The following is a 15,473-nucleotide window of genomic DNA, read 5'->3' as shown; positions in this document are numbered from 1 at the left end:
CATCTGGAAATTCTCTTTTGGTTATTTTCAGATAGGCTTATTCCTATCTTATTCTTATCTCCCTTCTTCATCTTCAAGAAAATCATGTTATGTTGTTTTAGATAGCATTGATTAATTTTAGAAGAGTCCACATAGGTAAAATAATGTCTCTTTGCATACCAGATGTGTATTTCTATTTTTCATATTTTTATGTTCTTTCGTTGGAGTTTTACTTTTTTTATATATTAGAATGTTTGTTACTAAAAATTTTCCAAGCTGCTTTATTTATTTTGTTAATATTATAAAATATATCCTTTCTTCCTTTATATTTTTGACTGATTACTTTTTTAATAAAGAAAATAATATAAAAGCTATTATCTTCTTTATGTTCGTTTCATGACTAACATTTGATTTATTTTATTATATTTGCAAAAATTATTTGATTCTCTATGTTTTCTGGGTATAAAATTTTGGAAGAATAATATTTCCAACTATAAATGTACTTTTTCTACTCCCAAACTCACAGAATTCACAGAATTCACCATTAACGCTATCTGCTCACACTGAGAGAACTGAGTCAACCATTAATGAAAAAAAAAAACAAAGGCTGGAAACAATGAAACAGAAGAGTAAGGGCAAAGTTTCCAGGTTGTGGAAAATAAATCAACATTAGGCTAGCCAGGAAGGAGCACTGGGAAGGGAACAGAAGCGATTGGACGGGAGGATGAGAGAGAAAGGAGAGGACATTCTCAGAATTGGGGTTTAGATGGAGCATGTACAGGGTTTCTCTATCCTTTCAGTCACCCATTCTGGAAGAGATGGAATTGCTTATCTAGAGTGTAAACTTGGGAAATATAAATTTAACATGCTAGACTCAACTCCCTCTTTTTCTCTTGAGACTGAGAGTCCCATAGATGACGGAACTTCCTCTCTGCTCTTCTCATTCGACATCCCTAACTTACAATGCAGCATTGTCTGTGACCAAGGTTAGTCTGGCTAATCCTGGGTTAGGAGATTAAATTTACTTTCACACTAAGCTACCCTCCAGTGAAAACTTTACCAAAATAATAATAACATATTGGTCTCCATTTGCGAGTCTTTTCTCTTACACACAAATTTATTTAGAACCCACACAAGAAAGAAGTGAAATTTGATTGGACCTCTCAAAACCTGCACAGAAACTTGAGGTCCCTGAGAATAGAGCTTTTCTCTTTTTTAGTGCTCCTCTCCAATATATAGCAGTTGAAAGTGAGGACTCTGGATTCAGATTAAATTTGGTTTCACAACCTGGCTGCACTATTTACAAGCTCTATCATGTGAGATGAGATAAGCATCTTCAGTAAACCTCATTTTAACTGTGAGAAAGTGTACATAATAGTTGTACCCACATAAAAGTGTGCCTGTGAGAGAAAAACCAGATAACCTATGATAAAGTTTAGACAGTGAATATTACATGCTAAGCACTCAATAAATTTGGTGATTATCGTTATGATACCTGGGAGGTGTAATCTATTGAAACGTAATCTATTGAAAACAAAAGTGAACTAATTGTTAGGAAATTTCAACTCTGGAATCCAGATTTGTGCAAGTACAAACATAATCTTCCAAGTGATAAATTTCTATAACAGCCAGAAAAGGAAAGAATTTTTGTGAAAATCAGTCCACAAAATTTCTTAATGAATTAGGTAATTCATTAAGAATTCTGTAAATATAATATACTTACTTAAAAATGTTTTATCTAGGTTATATAAGTTATACAAGGTATTTTATATATGTATCTCTCTCTATATATAGATAGATTAGACATTGATATAGATACAGATATAGATAGATGTAGATATAGACAGTTATATGTCTTCTCATGGGATTCTCTGATTCTCTGTTCTATATACAAAGTTGACCAGATTCCAAGAGGAGCTCTACGGCATCTGCTTATGAAGTCATCCCAAACACACACGCCAGGGCATCACTTCCATGTGAATTTCCCATGAAGAGAGTCCAGACTTGAGAGAATTTACTTTAGAAAATAGCAACCATGTTCTTTACAACCTGTTCACAGTGTCTAATCACTTTGGGACAACTACTGCCAGAGTCCAGTGACAGTCAAATGGTACATGTTCAAGACTCCAGTGTCCTACCCATGTCTTCCAGCTAAATTTACACCAGATACCTACTTGCTCTTCTACTAATTGGTCAATCCACTCTACTGTATGTAGCAGAGAGAAGCTACATCCCTTTCTCCCTTCCCTGTGGTGGCATCACACCCTAAGATTTTTTTAAACAAACAAACAACAACAACAACAATAAAACTATGTGACAAATAAGAGAAAAATAAGTAAACTGAAGTTCCAGGGAATGGGGTAGGAAGACAGAAAAGTGGTTACCAAGTCTAACATATAATGAGCACTCTACACCTATCTTTTCTCAAGATTTTTAAACAGTTACTCCATCATGCCAAAGGGCCTTCTTACAGATTTCCTATTTTGGCTCTAACTGATGTTGTGACATCATGCTTTCCTTGGTCAGTTCTAAGCTGTGTCACAGTCAGAAGAGTCATTAATTGCATAGTAGGACTGTCCATCTCAGTCTTACCATGGATGGCCCTTCTTGCTAGTGATGTTGTAAGGAAGACAAGAATCATATCCACATGGAAAGAAATCACATTCTAGAAATGCAGTGATTACAGCCTAAACTGTTCAAGAGAGCGAATGGTTGGAAGATGTGTTGTTCTACATTTATGCCATAAATATACTAAAGGTAAGTTGATTGTGACCAGAAATAAAATGATCATTTACTTTTATCTGCAAACTCTGGGTAAGACTTATATTTATGGTCATCATCAATAAAGCACAGTAACAACCTTTGAGAAGGTGGCCTTCATGAGTGGCAGGATATATGTTGCAGCATATGAGTAATGATGTAATCAGAATTAAATAAATCGTTTTAGGGAATTACAGAGTCAGGAAGATCTATGTTGTTTCAAAACAAACAGATTCTGGAGGACCACTGCTTTATGATTAATAACTTCCTTTTTTTTGAGGAAGCAGATATGAAATTAGGTAGAAATTGGCAGTAAAGAACAGAAAGAAGTGGTTCTCAAACACAAATAAGAATAGACTTTATTTTGAACACTATCAAAAAACTTCACAAACTGATTGGATATTAAATATATAATCACCTCTTTTCTACCCATTATTCTAAATCACCATCAATAAATGACTATATTCTGTATGGATCCATGAATTTTGTAATGCATTCTGGAATTCAGCAAAGATATATTTGCCTGGGGATCCACACACTATGAGGGATGCCTTCAATGCTAATGTATTAATAAGTCAACTGAAAAGATGTGATATGACTATCTCAACAAATAGGAAAAATATATTTGAAAAATTTTAACTTATTTGTTAAAAATATAATAAAAATTAAATTGAGAATTTTTTTTAATTTTTATATTTTTATCTTTTCAATTATAGTTGGCATACAATGTTATATTAATTTTAGATGTACAACACAGTAATTAGACATTTATATAATTCATGAGGTGATCATACCGATAAATCCAGTATCCATTTTACACCACACATACTTATTACAACTGTCTCTATTCCCATGTTATACTCTATCCCCACGACTATTTTATAACTAACAATTTGTGAGAATATTTTCTTAACAATATGTTTCTATCTTATAGAAACATATTTGTAATTATTGATAAAACATTGGAAGCTTTGGAATTAGACAAATCTGGTTTTGAGTCCAGTTTCTATCACTAACAGGCTTTTGGTTCCTGGAAATACTTACTATTAAAGTCTTAGTTTTATTAGTAAATATAAATAAGGCAATTTTATCTGTGTCAGGATTATTGTGACAGTTAAGTAAAATATTGTTTGCAATACATTTGGAAACATGCCTGAAACATAGTAGAAGTTGCTAAACAATTGTCTACTAAAACCACTATGATCCAAGTTGAGAAAAAACTTTAAAAACAATCAATAGAATATTCATTAGGAGAGCCACATGGTGTCAGCGTTTAAGATTGTAAATAAGTTGAGAGATGCATATTCTTGGATGACAAAACTAAATATTGTAAAGACAGAGTTCTCTCTAATTTATTTCATATGTTTAATGGACTTCTAGTCTAAATTTCAGAATATATTTTAATTTAATGCAATTATTCTGATCTTATAAAATAGTATATAGGATATAAAGTCTTTAAAATTTTGAAAAAGAAAATGATAAAGGGCTTGGTTTATCAAATATGTAATTATATAATGCTCTAATAATTAAAACTGAGAAGTGTTTGTGTAAGAATCAACTGACAGATACTAAAACTAAAGAGCCAAGAAACAAAATTTTTATCTTATGGAGATGTTGATATACATATAGATGTATAGATATTGATATGAAGTTAACATCCCAAAATAAGAGATATAAATTATTCAATGCATAACAGTAGAATAATTAAATGTACAAAATTAAGTTGTAATATCATTTCTCTGTTATCCAGTAACTTCCAGATCTCTCAAAGACTGAATGCAAAAGAATAAAATCATTAAAGATAACAAGTAATTATTTAGAATATATTAACACAATTGTGTGCAAAAGAGGAGTGGACGCATAACAGAAGAGACTAATACATTGAATACATTAAATTTTTGTGTTAAAACATTGTGATCTAGACTTTAAAGATCAATACTATCATTAATGCATAGTGCCTGGAATACAATGTGTGCTCAGTCATAACACAAGTATTCAGTCTTAAGGGAACATTTTAGTTAGTTATGGCACATCTATATAATGAAGTTTTTTTTTTTTTTTTTTTTGCAACCATTGAAACTATCTTTTAAATGGCTTTTGATTATTTTGAAAATAATTATAATATAATACAAAAACTCAAGAGATTAAACTTGCATAATATGATCCTAATTACATCAGAAATTATAAAAATAAAGGAAATAAATAAAAATTTAGCAGTAGTTATTGGGTGATTTAAATATTTTGTCTTTGTGCTTTTCTACATTTACAGTATAAAATTTTTAAAAAGACGTTATAGTCAAGGTATATGTTAAGTTTATAAATCAGTAATATAGGTCTCTAATGATGACAAGAAAATTGGAAAGAGAAGATAATTTTATTTAAATGGGTAGATGATAGGAAATCTTTCTTTTTAGAGAATTTCAAAGGGTTTAATTAACTTTGGACTTTGAAATACTTTTTTTCCTGACAGATTAGAGAGAGTGAAGGGAAGTTAATGCTGAAAATATAGTTGGCAGCTCCCTACTGGTGAGAATTAAACCAATAAATCACATGAAACTCTGTGGGTAATCACTGAACCTGGCAAGAACAGAGCACATAGTATTAAACTTTAGATCCACATTTACTTTTTGGGTCAAGGTTGACATATCAAGGAAATAAAATTTGGGGTATAAGCAGCATAAGAATATGATTTTTTTCCCTGAAGTTAAGGTAAAGGAACAACCATGAAGAAACACGTCATGTGGTGGACAGTTCCAGAGAGTGATAATATTGTAGTTGTCATTAAATTTAGTCAAGTCCTTGATGTGGGAAATTTCAGTTTATTGTTGATGACACAGATTGCAGAAACATATGGAAGCAATTAAAGGAAAGTAAATGGAGACGGAGGGTACACACTGCATGTTTGTGGAGCTTGACTAGATAAAAGGAATAATATAGGATGAGATCTTAAAGAGGCAATGAGGACTCTGGTGTCTTCTTTCAGAGTTGAGGAAATATGAGCAGGAAAGACCCAAAGCAGAAGACAAAATTGATGATTCTCTGGTGGGCGGCGAGGGTGGGGATTATATGAGTGAGGCCAGTGTCTCATTGTGAGTGAATAGCAGGTTCTATAGCAAGGCTGAGGGTTTAGATTTCAGATAAGAAGAGAATTCCTCTTTCACTGAGATTAGGGAGAAGGAAGTTCTGGTGGACATTAAAAATCATCAGGAGACAGGCAGCTGGAATGGAGGAGCAATGTAGTATATGCAGACAAGGCGCACTGGATCAGAAGATGAGGCTGACTGTCAAGAATTAGATGTACGACCTGAGGACATGCCCAATGTTTATTGGGCTTATTAACTACACCAGTTCTGTTTCTCCTTAAATCAGTGAAGATACAATACAGTCCAAATGATATGTAAAAATTCATTAAGTTTGGAAAATCCCTTTAAAAGTCGCAATGCGCTCTTGTAATTAAATTTTTTTTTTATTTTTTATTTATTTATTTTTTATCATGGGATGAGGACTAGATGAGGGCAAATAAATAAAGAGTTGTCAGAGAAATTCATCATAAATTCAGTGTAATGCTCATGGCCTAAGAGAATAGAAGCAGCTTAGTCAGCTGGTGGCCCTGCCAGGAGCTTGTTAAATTCCTCTGACAATCACCCAACAATCTTGCTTTCTGAATATGATGCTATTTATGAGTGCCTAACATGTGTGAGCTTAAAACTTTTTTTATACACTATCTTCATTTGCCAGTGTGGATGATGTTTATTGGTCTTCTTATCTCAAAAACCTCTCTGAGGCTTCTCCCAAGGTGGACTTTTAGATTACAATGTTGGGTACTATGGAAATATCAGAATCTAGATGCACAGTGGGTCCGTGGGAACAGAAAAATTCTCATGCACAAAAAGCTCTATAAAACATCTATAGCATTGTCTTAGGTTGCTCAGAGAAAATGCATTCATGTTCATAATGTACTGCATAATTATGAGATCCTGATTTTCATATTTCCCATTGTGCCTTTTCAGCTCTGCTGTATTACCAAATGAAAGGAGACAACACAACTTTACAAAATTAGAATGTTCAGTTTTGCATGTTGCAGTTTGGCAGTACTCTATTTTTAATTTGTTCATCATTGATCCTAATAAAGACAAACTGTCATTGTAACCATTGCCTGGAATGCAATATATTAGTTTTATTGCCTCTGTAACAGCTGCTCATGTGTTGCTTCCTCTGTCATTCAATAATGATGTGTCCTTTTCCACATGCAGTGCCAGAAAATCTGGGAGTGCTCACACCCTCCATATGAACTGGATTAAATGGAGGAAAATTTAATTGTATTTCATCATTGTGTTTTCACTGCTTAGTTCAAACAAGGATGTATAGAAAGAAGACACTTCATTATATGTGTAGAATAAGTGAAGAATAATTATTATGCTTTTTAAAAAAATTTTAGTAGCTTTTTAAGTTTTGCCTTTTACCTAAACACTTGGCCTCAGTTTCCTCATGTAGAAATTGGGAATGATAGAAAATGTCCTACCTGACTCTGTGAGGATCAAATGAATAAACTTTGATAACTTTAAATCTTCAGCGAGGAGACACAAGGCTATCACATACCTAGGCAATGTTTACAACAATGTCTTAAATGTCCAATTAATGTATACAGTAGCTTGAAATTTCATCCTCATTATTTAAAAAATATTATTTTGCCAAGAAAATTTTGTTTGTTTGTCTGCATATATTTGCAGGGATTTCTTGAGAGAGCCATGTGAGCTATTAGAATCTCAGTTTAGGATGCAATAGCCAAGACTGTGCCCAAGCTTAGGTACAAAATAGGGCAAAGAGAATGGATGAGATATGGTCAACAGCATGTTTTTAGAATGGAGCACAAGGGTTGCCTTCCTTAATCTCTTTTTCCCAAGACTTTTTAATGGTCAAATGTACTGCTCAAACTTCCTTCCAGGGGGCAGCAGTGCCTTGGAATTTTGCCAACATTCCTCTGTCTCTTCAAAACTAGTTCAGTGACTCAGGTCTTTTCAAAGAAACAAATCAAAGAAAAAAAAGTCCTAATTATGTCATTGCGTACTGATATTAGAAAAAGGTAACAGTCTACCCAAAATAGTTAGAAGGAAGAGTTAATGGAGGCCGTTTATAAAGATAATATCATAAAATGATACAATTGAGAGAAACTAATATATTACAAAAGACTACCGAGGCACGAAGCTCTCATTTCATTATTGAATATTTAGAGTTTATTTTTACCGTCACACTTCATATATACTTTATTATTATTAAAATTAAGGTTACTCACAATAAAGGTATGTTTATTTATAGAATAAAAATTTGAAACATAGGTTTTTAAGTATGTGAGAATTAAAATCTGCTGAACAAAACATTTACCTAAGAAGCATAAATGATAATTTGGGGGGGAAATGCAAATACGCCTAACTCTGACTTGAGATTTCTTGATTTTGCTTTGATTTATTACAAACATGTATTGATGATTTTTAGTTTCAGTGAGTTTATGCATTTACAAAATGGCTCAAAGTGCTGAGTAGAAATCAATGCACAACTCCTGACTCTCATACAAGCCCTTCATTGGTCGAAACAGTAGGTATTGGTAAATCTTGAAACCACATTATACATACATTTTTATTTCTTATTTCATCTGGCCACATTCAATTACAACTCTAATTATAGGAAGCTTATTAAAATGTTTGGAAAGCTTTTACATATATATATATGTAAAACTATATATATATATATGTATATATATATATATAGTTTTGTATTATGATCCCTTTTAACATTATGTGCTAGATCTTGTTCCAGACTCTAGTTATAAGGGGTTAGGTATCATGAACTTGATGACTTAGATGACCAAGACCAACCAGCAGAAGAAAGATGGCAACTTCATCGGTTGTTACTAAAAATTAACCCATAATGTCTTTTCTTTCCTTACACCATGATTATATGGATGAAATGAGGAACACTCTCACTGCACTTCTTGTTTTCAGTCAAATCATCTCTTCATTATAATTTGTCCTAAATTTTTATTTAATTATACTTCAGAATTATAATGCAGATGAGGAGAAAAAAACAAAAGCAAAAACATTGTTTGCCCAGGGCTCTGAACTGTTCTCTAATAACCTTGCTTATTATAACATTGAAGAGGAACTTTCCTTGATTGTCATTATTTTGCAGAATATATGGTCCTGACATTTTCTCTTTCTCCAAGGGAGATAAGTAATAGACCAAATGGGGAAAATTCTTCTCTGAGTTACATATAATTCAATTTTTTTTCACTAAGTTCTTACTCATCACTCTTAATTGCCAAATCTTAGAGCTGTGAAAAAAAATACATTGCTGCTAATCATATGAGATCTAATATTATTTATCTAGAACATATTCAGTTTTTAACAGCTTTTTTCACTTAACATTTGGTAAAAAGTGCAATTATTACTGGAGGAATTTAAATACCCTTCAAACACACTGTTCTTTTTTTTTTCTTTAACATTTCCTTGTCACTTATTTAAAAATGTTATTGATGTAATAGCATGGGGGTGATGCTTTTAAGATAAATTAAGAAAAGCTCTTGTAGGATCAACCGTTAGACATGAAATGTGAAATTCTGTCACACCGACATAAATGACTGCTACTATCATCACTGGCTCTTTTATTAGTTTTTTTATTATTATTATTAATTAAATGTAAGTTCTACCATTGGCCTTATAAAAATGTTCTTCTGTTTTCCTTTAATTTCAAATAGATTAAAAGTGAGATTTGGTGTTAATTAAAAACTTAGAATTTATGGGAATTTTAATTGCAAACCACATTCATGTTGTGCGCATGTAGGTAATTCTTAGTCCTGTTTGGTAATAAAGCTGTTATGGAACAATGACAAGACAAAAAATAAATCATTTAAAGAAAAGTACACCATCATTGACTATATTGTCCATGTGTAGCTTGAATCCTGTCAAGCTGAGAGTAGATAAAAGGAGTGGTTAAACAGCTCAGAATCTCCTTAGGAATTTTAAACTTTTACACTAATGTCTGTAAATTTCACTTTCATTTTGAAAGTGTAAATGAGTTTAGGAACATAATAAAAGTTCAAAAATTATAATCAGGACTAATCAGTTTAACAAGGATACTTTGACATCATATTCTGCAAATATGATTTCATCTATCTTTAAGTTAAATTTCGGAGATATAGGGTAACAGATGTCCAAGAGGCCCCTAGAAGTTTCACATTTTATTGTCTATCTTAACCAGAGTCTGTTGAAATAAAAGGGGGCCATCTTTGTAGCAACCTGTAGCACAGGTATTTCCCAATTAGCATCTTTGCATGTTTTCCTCTGGCATGAGTTGGGTTTAGCTTTGTCACACTGGGGTTTTAAAAGGAGCTCTATCTTTGCAGCCCAGGCTACATGTGACAAGATTAAATTGGCACACTTTGCTGTATAGCTCTTGTCTTCCTGGCAGTTCTAGCTTGGCTGATACCTCTGAGAGAAAGCTCAGCTGTCACTCAGTGACCCATTAACACTACTGTTCCATCCTGCAGTGTCATTTTTCTCATTCTCATGGAGATAATGCTCCCTGGAGATCTCAAATACCTGCAGGAATGAAAGAGAACAGCCAAGACAGGCTAACTATCAAAGAGGGAGCAAACGACACAGCAAGACCACAAATTCTAATAGCAGAATTTTAAATTGAGTAAAAAATGAGGCTTGTTATGATGACTGGGCTGGGAAGGTGGGAGAAGATCAAGTTTTAAGAGAGATTACAATTTCTTAACTATTTTCTCCTTGCTGCCTGAAAATCAAAAGGAGCATCCAAAATAACACTTGCAACTAGATATAGAGAACACAGCTGCATTGAACATGTTCTAGGAAAATTTGGTTAAGAACTTATTTGCAAACAGGGATTTTGTTTTCATATGTATGTTTACTTACCAATAGGCGATGGACATAAAACAGCATGCATTAAGGTAAATTGCTTAATATTTATTTAACAACTTAAAAAAATCTTTAACATGCATATATATTTTATAATCTAAATAGAACAAGATCCCTGGTTATGGTAAGCTTATAGTGTTACAAAACCACCTTCTTAGTAAATGCACAACAGAGAAAAATGATACGTGATCTTTATAACAGTAGTCCCAAGACTTCTTTTGTCCTATGATTGAACTGTTATGAGTTGCTTAAGCAAACTCTATTGCTGTCTTTCAGTCCAAACTGTATGCTGTTGAATGAGTCACTTTATAAGAAGTTATACTTTCTAATATTTACTATATGAAGAGGTATTATACAAGCTTTTGAATTTCCCGGACTAAAACTGGTTCTATTTAGATTGATATGACAGCAAAAAACAAAACTACCTAAATCTCAACGTTTTCTATGGAAACCTGTTGAAGACATTATAGGAAAAGACAAAAAAAAATTAAATTGGTCAGAAAATAGGAATAAAACTGGCTGAACAGGATTCAGGATTATAAGGTACCATACAAAACTTGGTAGTTGTTATGGCAGTTGGCATCTCAACCCTGCCTTAAAGTTTGCAACACCAGGCAAAGCTTATTATTGGGTTTAGATTGTTTTTCTCAGGCTGGGGTCTGTGTACCATCATCTGCTCCCCTCCCTCCCCCTCAGGTGATAAAGGTGCTAGAAGCCAAAAAGATAAATGTGATGTATTCTTCTGGAGCATCAGCTGTTTTTAAAAAGTGTTTGTTTTTTAAATTAATTATTTAAACTGCAAATAATTTACATCTTTATTTTTATATTAAAATAAATATGATATATTATAGAGTAGAATAAAATATTCATACATATGTTAAAGCAAAATAAAAAAGACGTTAAATAAATAAGAATATCTTTGGCTTAACCTATCAGAGCTCCTGAGTGCCTTGGGGATTGCGTTTCTTCCTCTCTTCCATTGATACACATTTGAGAAGCACTGCTATAGTTTTTAGCAAAGAGAAGGGACTCAGATTATTATAATTTAGCAGCAAAAATGCCATTAATTAGAATTGTGATGTGGTTCAGCCAAGTCTTCCAGTATAAAAAGCAATTTTTATTCTTAATTTTACAACCGGAAGTCCCTATAAAAATCTAACAATCTAGGCTAACGGCCAGTGACCTAGCACGCATGACGTGGCCTCGGTCACCAGCACAGCCATTGTTGCGCCACGTGAGTTCCGCATGAGGAAGGAGGCTCAGAAGGTGACAGGAGACGCAGCAAGGACCGCCGGCAGTTGCAAGTTGCCACCGTTAGCCACGGTCGTCCTCCATGAGGAAGATGCTCGTTGCCGCTGTGTCCCGCGTGTTGTCGGATGTCGCCCAGAAGCCTGCTAGCAGAGTGCTGGTGGCTTCCTGTAACTTTTCAAACGATGCCACATTTGAAATTAAGAAATGTGATCTTTATAGGTTGGAAGAAGGTCCCCCTGTCACAACAGTGCTCACCCGGGAGGATGGACTGAAATACTACAAGATGATGCAGACTGTTCGCCGAATGGAATTGAAGGCAGATCAGCTGTATAAACAGAAATTCATTCGTGGTTTCTGTCACTTGTGTGATGGTCAGGAAGCTTGTTGCGTGGGCATTGAGGCTGGGATAAATCCCACCGATCATGTCATCACATCCTATCGGGCTCATGGCTTATGCTATACTCGTGGACTGTCTGCCCGATCAATTCTTGCAGAGCTGACAGGACGACGAGGAGGTTGTGCTAAAGGTAAAGGAGGATCGATGCATATGTATTCCAAGAACTTCTACGGGGGCAATGGCATTGTGGGCGCTCAGGGACCCCTGGGAGCAGGCATTGCTCTGGCCTGTAAATACAAGGAAAACAATGAGGTCTCTTTGACCCTGTACGGAGATGGTGCTGCTAATCAGGGTCAGATACATGAAGCTTTCAACATGGCAGCTTTGTGGAAATTACCGTGTGTTTTCATCTGTGAGAATAACCGCTATGGAATGGGAACAGCCGTTGAGAGAGCAGCAGCCAGCACGGATTACTACAAGAGAGGCAGTGTTATCCCTGGACTAAGGGTGGACGGAATGGATGTTCTGTGTGTTCGGGAGGCAACTAAGTTTGCAACTGACTATTGTAGATCTGGAAAGGGGCCCATTCTGATGGAGCTTCAGACTTACCGTTACCATGGACACAGCATGAGTGATCCTGGAGTCAGTTATCGTTCACGAGAAGAAATTCATGATGTAAGAAGTAAAAGTGATCCTATTATGCTTCTGAAAAATAAAATGGTAAACAACAAGCTTGCCAGTATTGAAGAACTGAAGGAAATTGATGTTGAAGTGAGAAAAGAAATTGAAGATGCAGCCCAGTTTGCTACAACTGATCCTGAACCACCTTTGGAAGAAATAGGTCATCACATATACAGCGATAGTCCACCTTTTGAAGTTCGTGGTGCGAATCAGTGGATCAAGTTTAAGTCTATCAGTTAAAGGGAGACTCTACATAAATTAATCGTTAGTCCTCTGAGAAACATTTACGTTCACCTTTAAGAAAACGTGTGTCCAATTTTGTTAAAGAGGAATAAATAAAACCTAGAAAACAAAAGCCTTGTAAGCTTTTATTTAAAGAAATTGAGACCAGTAAGAGTCTACTAAAATAAAAGAGATCAGTGAAAGATGTACCCTCCATTTAAAGGAATATTGTATTCAAATGTACATTATTGCATTAAAATATACTAATCATTTAATATTCTTAAAAGATAAACTGAAGTACATTAAAATGTTCAACCTTATTTGAGCATACATTGATTAAATCAAGCAGTGACCAACTAAAGGCAGTCGGGTGTCATCCTCCAACAGAAGCTAGGGAAGAGGTTTTTGATTTTGATTTTGATTTTGTTTTTGTTTTTGTTTTTACAGAGAAGCATTGCAAAGATGATTTGATTAGCTATAGTTTGCCTTATTTGGGAAAGCCTAGGTGGCTGTTTGTGATTGTTGTTCTTGAGTTTCATTTTCTCAGATTTGATCACATTGACTCTGGCTTAGGTTTTGTTTTGCTTATACAGGCTACCAAGGCATTACAGCTACCTTTGTCTGAGAGCCACCTTGCTTAATTGAACAATGTGAATATCTTAAGAATTATTTAAAATTTTTACAAGCCTAAAAGAGGAAAAAAGGAGAATTATTTAACAATCCAAGTTATTTGCAATAATCTATTTGATTTAGCTTTCTATTATTTTAGTGAACACTCTTATTCAAAAGAAAAAAATAGTTGATTCCCGCCCCACCCTGCCAGGAGTTTGTGTGTAAAGTCACTACCCTGAGGTAGAGAGGTTATTTCAAATCACACCGAAGGTATCAGGACCTTTTACTACTATGCAACTTACAATAATTTACTTGAATTAACCAGTAACATAGCCTACTATAATAGCGTGCATATGCACGCACACGTGAACACATAGCCAGTATTGATGCTGAAGTCAGTTATCATCATTTTTCCAATGAAACGTAACAGGACAAAGGACATTTTTTCCTGTTGTACTTTATTGAAATACTTTTAGCACACCATTTTAAAGGAAAAATATAAACAATGTAAAATCTAAGGGGAAAATGCATTTTCCTTTAACCTTCAGGTTAAAGCTACTCTTATAATCCATTTGTACTATTACATGTTGCAGAAAGAACCGTCTTGGTAAGTTTCAGAGTGAAAAATGAACAGATATAGTAACATCAAAGAAGTTAAGCAGAGGAGGTAATATTAAGAAAAAGTGAAAGTAAAATCTGCCCTGCCGAGAATTGAACAGTCACAGATAACTTTTTTCAAAGGAATATCTAACTTGGATCAAACAGGTTTGCTTTTCTCTACAGTCCCATACCATGTCAATACCACAGCAAGGCAGGACTTTGTGAAAACATTTTTACTTGGTTATATTTGACTAATAACCTAAAATCCTAGGAGCGTGATGTTGGGCGCATCTCATTCCTTTGAGATAGATGCATTAAAACCAGCAATTAGGATTTACCTGTGATTTAAACAATCATTTGTAGAAAACACCAAAAGAACCAGTTTTTAATCACTGGAAAAAAAATTACAACTGTGCATGGTGATATTCACTAGACTTATTTTAGTGATCATTTTGTAATATATACATATGTTAAACCATTATATCCACCTGAAACTAATATTACATTATATGTCAATTAAATGTAGTTGAAAAAAAGGTTAAAATATTTTTTTTTATTATTATATATCATTTACTTCCACAGTAAACCAAAAGTTTAGAAGCCTGTGAGTGCATGAACATATGTATACATATAAACAGGCTTCCTCTTATACCTTCCACAAAACAAAGAAAGTAACTTTTAACATTCCAAATTCAGAAAGCAGAGATAAGCAATTGGTTTGTTTATAAGTCAGTCATATTACTATTTAATATGTTTTGATTATGCAGCTTCAGTTAAGAGGTAACTTGATCGAATCGCTTTCATTAAAATAAAAAAAGTAATGAGTTAAAATAATCACATTCTTTGAATGACAAAGCATTCTACTTTTTATTTGTTTTTACATACTTATATTTTCATAAACATACAAGCAGAAGATAAGCTACTCAAAGCTGTATTCTGTATACAATCAGAAATTATATTAAAAGTTTGTTTATACTATGAATTCTTTTAATACCAGTGATATTTAAGATGTAAATTGATTAGAAATAAAGCCATTACTAAATCAAGATACACAAATACTATATTTCAGGAAAAAATCCAACCTTACTATATTA

The 15,473-nt window shown here is 33.7% G+C and overlaps 1 protein-coding gene across 2 annotated transcripts; it reads left to right on the top strand.

Moving 5' to 3' along the window:
• Nucleotides 1–12,009: 12,009 nt before the first annotated feature.
• Nucleotides 12,010–13,185, top strand: PDHA2 (pyruvate dehydrogenase E1 subunit alpha 2). 2 transcript variants are annotated; one of them, XM_016144309.2, is made up of 2 exons: nt 12,010–12,534; nt 12,616–13,185. In XM_016144309.2, the coding sequence occupies exons 1-2, from the start codon at nt 12,010–12,012 to the stop codon at nt 13,183–13,185; spliced, it is 1,095 nt and encodes a 364-aa protein (XP_015999795.1). The 2 variants fall into 2 exon arrangements, with proteins under 2 accessions (XP_015999795.1, XP_015999794.1); XM_016144308.2 differs by having other exon boundaries at nt 12,010–13,185.
• Nucleotides 13,186–15,473: the final 2,288 nt, after the last annotated feature.

Source organism: Rousettus aegyptiacus, unplaced genomic scaffold, assembly GCF_014176215.1.
Source record: "Rousettus aegyptiacus isolate mRouAeg1 unplaced genomic scaffold, mRouAeg1.p scaffold_m13_p_10, whole genome shotgun sequence".
In the NCBI taxonomy this organism is placed as follows: Eukaryota; Metazoa; Chordata; class Mammalia; order Chiroptera; family Pteropodidae; genus Rousettus; species Rousettus aegyptiacus.
The sequence above is the reverse complement of the archived record's forward strand: the minus strand, read 5'-3'. Positions and strand labels throughout refer to the sequence as shown.